This window comes from Drosophila suzukii, chromosome Y (genome assembly GCF_043229965.1).
Source record: "Drosophila suzukii chromosome Y, CBGP_Dsuzu_IsoJpt1.0, whole genome shotgun sequence".
NCBI classification, from domain to species: Eukaryota; Metazoa; Arthropoda; class Insecta; order Diptera; family Drosophilidae; genus Drosophila; species Drosophila suzukii.
Genome location: NC_092085.1, coordinates 9331496 through 9335450, shown reverse-complemented (window position 1 = coordinate 9335450; position 3955 = coordinate 9331496). Strand labels below are relative to the sequence as shown.

The window sequence follows — 3955 nt, the reverse complement described above, 5'->3', positions numbered from 1 at the left end:
TTAACATAATATTAGTTTTACCAGTAATTAATCTAAGATTTGATACACTTATTGTTAGTATCCAAAGGGAGAGGATTCAATAAAAAAAATAGCAAAGCATTTAAAAAAAAAAAAATTGTGCGTTGCTGCTAGCTGACGACTCCTAACTGTTACGGGTTGCACTTGTCGATCGGCGCTCAGCAGAAGCATACATCTAAGGGCTGCTGCTCGAACTCTTTGGCAAGGAGTCCGGGACCGAACGAGTGACATCACTTCTGCGCGGCAGAGGCTTCCTGGTGCCAAAGGTCAAGGAGCAGACTGATTTCCAACCCCTCCGCTAACGCGGAACACCGTGAAACGGGGTTCTGGCGACCGAGTAGAGGCGGTATAACCTCCATCGAAAAGTCGTGGGGAAATCCGCGACCACCGCGGTGGCAGTCACGACATCTGGCAGCAGGTACAAAATGCAAACAACCTGGCAGTAGGTATAAAATGCAAAAAATGAATGGAATGTCGACAAAAAACGAAACTACTCCAGGTGGCAGCCACACAAGTGGAAGTCCACCCGTGGGAGCCCCCACGGCCAGAGCACGGACTCTGGAGGCCCTAAATCCCATTCCCAACAAGAAGCCTGGAGATACGGTGGCGAACTTGGACGTCTCGACAGTGCCGGAGCGTTCAAGAGCAGCTCGAAGCTTCTTAGGTCACCAGGCTTGGAAAAACCCGCCGTCCAGATAAACCTGAATCACTTCCGGGCTGCGCAGGACCTACTCCTGCAGTCAGTGAGGGAATGTAAGGCGGATATGGCTGTCATCGTCAAAGACGACGGCGACTAGATAACGGACACATCGGGCAAGAAACGGCAAATCTTTTCTGGACGTGCATAAGGGTTCGGGTTTCGTCCCAGCTCGTATAAGCAAAATGTGGGTCTACAGCCTCTATCTAGCACCTAGCCTCTCCACGACGGACTTTAGCCATGCACTGGACACGATCGCTTTCGACGCAAGGGGCCGTTACCCCACTGCCATCGCAGGCGACTTCAACGCGTGGGCCGAAGAATGGGGGTGCCCCCCCAGCAACATAAGCGGGCGAACCCTACTCAATGCCTTTTCAACGCTAGACGTTGCGCTGCTAAACGAAGGGACGCAGGACACGTTCAATCGGGCTGGAGCTGGGTCTATCATAGACCTTACATTTGTGAGCTACGCGTTAGCCCGACGCTCTCACTGGAGAGGCAATCCTATGCACAGTGGCCATACGCCCGGGACCTGGAACCCGGAACAGAGTAGTCAAGGGCTACTGCCAGGAGACGCTGAACGCCGAGGAGATGAGCAGTTGCCTCGCCGACATGCACTTCTTGGTGGAACTCTGAAATAGCGACCCTTAGAAGGACATGCCTCAGAGCCAGAAGAGCTCTTTAACGGTCAAGAAGGACCAACAGGGCTTAAGCCGCACACGCCGCCTTCAAGCAAGCCAGGACGACCCTGAAGCACGCCATTCTGGACAGCAAACGGGAATGTTTCCTGAAGCTGTGCGACGCAGCCAAACAGGATCCGTGGGGTGGGGCCTACAGCGAGTTAACGGAGGCAGCCGCTATCCAACGGACCCTGAATCCCTTAGTGAGATTGTTCGCACATTGTTTCGTTCAGGTAGCGTCAAAGAAAGCACACAGCACGAAACGGCGCCTACGTGGGAGATCGAGGAAGGTACGGAGCCGAGGTTGCTGAAACAGGACGCAGCCTGCAGAACAATAAAGCCCAAGGACCCGACGCAGTGCCCAACAGAGCAATGAAGGTGGCGCTTGCGCTTCGGCTAGGCACTTTCGCGGATCTCTACAATGCCTGCCTGCGCGAGGGAACATTTCCCCGGAGATGGAAAGTACAGAATCTGCTTCTACTCAACAAACCTGGGAAGCCGCCTGGTGAAGCTTCCTCCTACAGGCCAATTCGTCTGCTTGACACTGTTGACAAAGTGTTCCAGAAGCTTATCTCGAAACGGCTAAACCTGGCCATAGATGCGGCTGGTGGCCTATACCCCACCCAGTTTGGTTTACGCAAAGGAAAGTCCACGCTGGACGCGATCCGAACGGTCACCGGGATAGATGCGGAAGCCATACGCGGGAAGCGTTGGAAAGGCGGCACGAAGAAATACTGTCTTTTAGTCACGCTCGACAACAAAATCGCATTCAACACGGCGAACTGGACGAGGATCAAGCAGGCACTAAGGCGGCAACGGATCCCGGAGTACCTCATCAGAATAGTCGACAGCTACCTTGGCGAAAGAATGCTGCTTTTCGATACGAGCGACGGCCCGAAAGAGTACATGGAAAACAATGTAAGATGGAGTACTGAGGCTTCCCATGCCTGCCAACATCCACGTGACTGGTTTCGCGGACGACGTCAACATCACGATCGTGGCTAAGACGATAGCCGAAGTGGAGGACATGGCCAACACTGCGGTAAGGAAGGTGGAGTCATGGCTGTCACTTGCCGGGCTCCAACTCGCGGCACATAAAACAGAGGCCGTTCTTATAAGCAGCCAGCAACTCGTCGAGACGGCCAAGCTGACGGTCGGAGGAGTCGACATAGTCTCTCAAAGAGCTATAAAACACCAGGCTGTCTTACAAAGAGCACCTGGAGTATGCCAACAAAAAGGCCGCAGCGATCGCCGGATCGCTCGCGCGGATTCTCCTGAACACGAGGGGCCCAAATCAAGAACGGAGGAAACTCATAGCGAGCGTCGTTACGTTCCAAGTCCTTTATGCCGCCCCGGTATGGGATAAAGCCGCCACGACGCCCTCGTACATGAGCGGCGTGGCTCGCACGCACAGACTATGCCACAAGGATATCCTGTGCCTTCCGGACAACCTCCGAGGAAGCTGGTCATCGCTGGTCTAGTTCCGGTAGAAGAACTAGTAAGAGAGGCAGTAGAAGTGGAAGAAACGGTCACGACCACGGACTACCAAACTATGCGCGAGGCAAGACGACCCGCGAGAGAGAGATCGATCTCTCGGTGGCAGGAGAGGTGGGACTCCGCAACTTCTGGACCCTGGACCCACGCTATCATTCCCGTCTTGAGTCCTTGGCTGGACTTCTACCTGAACCAGATCCTGAGTGGTCACGGACGCTTCCGGCCGTACCTGAAGAAGTACGGACACGATACGAGTGACGGCTCTGGAATCGAGGAGGACGCACGCCACGTGCGGTTCGTAGAGGACAGGACCGTCCTGAACACAGCGACCGGTGTCAGCACTAGCCCCAGCACGCTAGTGCCAACCATGCTAAGAGGCCAAGTGGAGTGGGACGCGACGGCCAAATTCGCCGCTTCTGTAATGCGAAAACTCAGGATAGCTGAGAGAGAGAAGAGCATTGGAGAAGCATTGCTTTGCGGCCGTACCGCACAACTTTTGCAGTTTACGCCCATTTTTTTTTCTTAATGTATATTTGTTAGTAGTAGTAGGAATTTAAAAAAAACACTTTAAAGGATTGCATACAAGAAAAATCGAAACGAGTTATAATTCCTAAAACAGATCATTTCGTCAACTCTGTTTCTAATAAAAATAAATTATCTCCAAACTTTAAAAAAAGCGTTATCGAAATTTTTGTACCTAGTTGGTTTTGAAATCAATTAGCCCTTAGGCAGCCATGCTTCTGTAGACACATATGCGGTGTTTATTATACGTTCCCTACAATACTGCAGCATTTGCTTTCTAAGTTAGATTTTATTTTCTTTGCTGCCTATTTTAAAAAGTCTCTAAGTAACTTGGGATAGATTTATTTCTTCAACCCCTTGTAAGCTGTTTAAAGAGTCTTGAAAGTGAAGGCATTGTCACTAGCTCTGAATTAGCTCCCAAACGGGATTTTTTGTTTTATGAAACATACAGGTTCAAATGACAATTTAGGTTCAAATGAAGTTCTTGGGTTTAACACCTCCTTTAATTTCAATTCTTATTGTCCATTTTTTACTAAAACTAAGC

The 3955-nt window shown here is 51.1% G+C and overlaps 2 protein-coding genes across 2 annotated transcripts; both read left to right on the top strand.

The window, feature by feature from the left end:
* The first annotated feature begins 900 nt into the window (after positions 1 to 900).
* On the top strand, positions 901 to 2400 carry LOC139353743 (uncharacterized). The gene is made up of 4 exons (XM_070998065.1): positions 901 to 1187; positions 1264 to 1339; positions 1449 to 1598; positions 1633 to 2400. The coding sequence occupies exons 1-4, from the start codon at positions 901 to 903 to the stop codon at positions 2398 to 2400; spliced, it is 1281 nt and encodes a 426-aa protein (XP_070854166.1).
* Positions 2401 to 2812: 412 nt separating this feature from the next.
* On the top strand, positions 2813 to 3415 carry LOC139353742 (uncharacterized). Its single transcript, XM_070998064.1, has one exon. The coding sequence runs from the start codon at positions 2813 to 2815 to the stop codon at positions 3413 to 3415; it is 603 nt and encodes a 200-aa protein (XP_070854165.1).
* Positions 3416 to 3955: the final 540 nt, after the last annotated feature.

Bases quoted from the DNA above. Each gene is read 5' to 3' on its own strand.
- LOC139353742 (XM_070998064.1), top strand. From the start codon at position 2,813: ATGCCACAAGGATATCCTGTGCCTTCCGGACAACCTCCGAGGAAGCTG.
- LOC139353743 (XM_070998065.1), top strand. From the start codon at position 901: ATGTGGGTCTACAGCCTCTATCTAGCACCTAGCCTCTCCACGACGGAC. The intron at 1,188-1,263 runs GTTAGCCCGACG...AACCCGGAACAG, and splicing joins CTTACATTTGTGAGCTACGC to AGTAGTCAAGGGCTACTGCC. The intron at 1,340-1,448 runs GTGGAACTCTGA...GCCGCCTTCAAG, and splicing joins TCGCCGACATGCACTTCTTG to CAAGCCAGGACGACCCTGAA.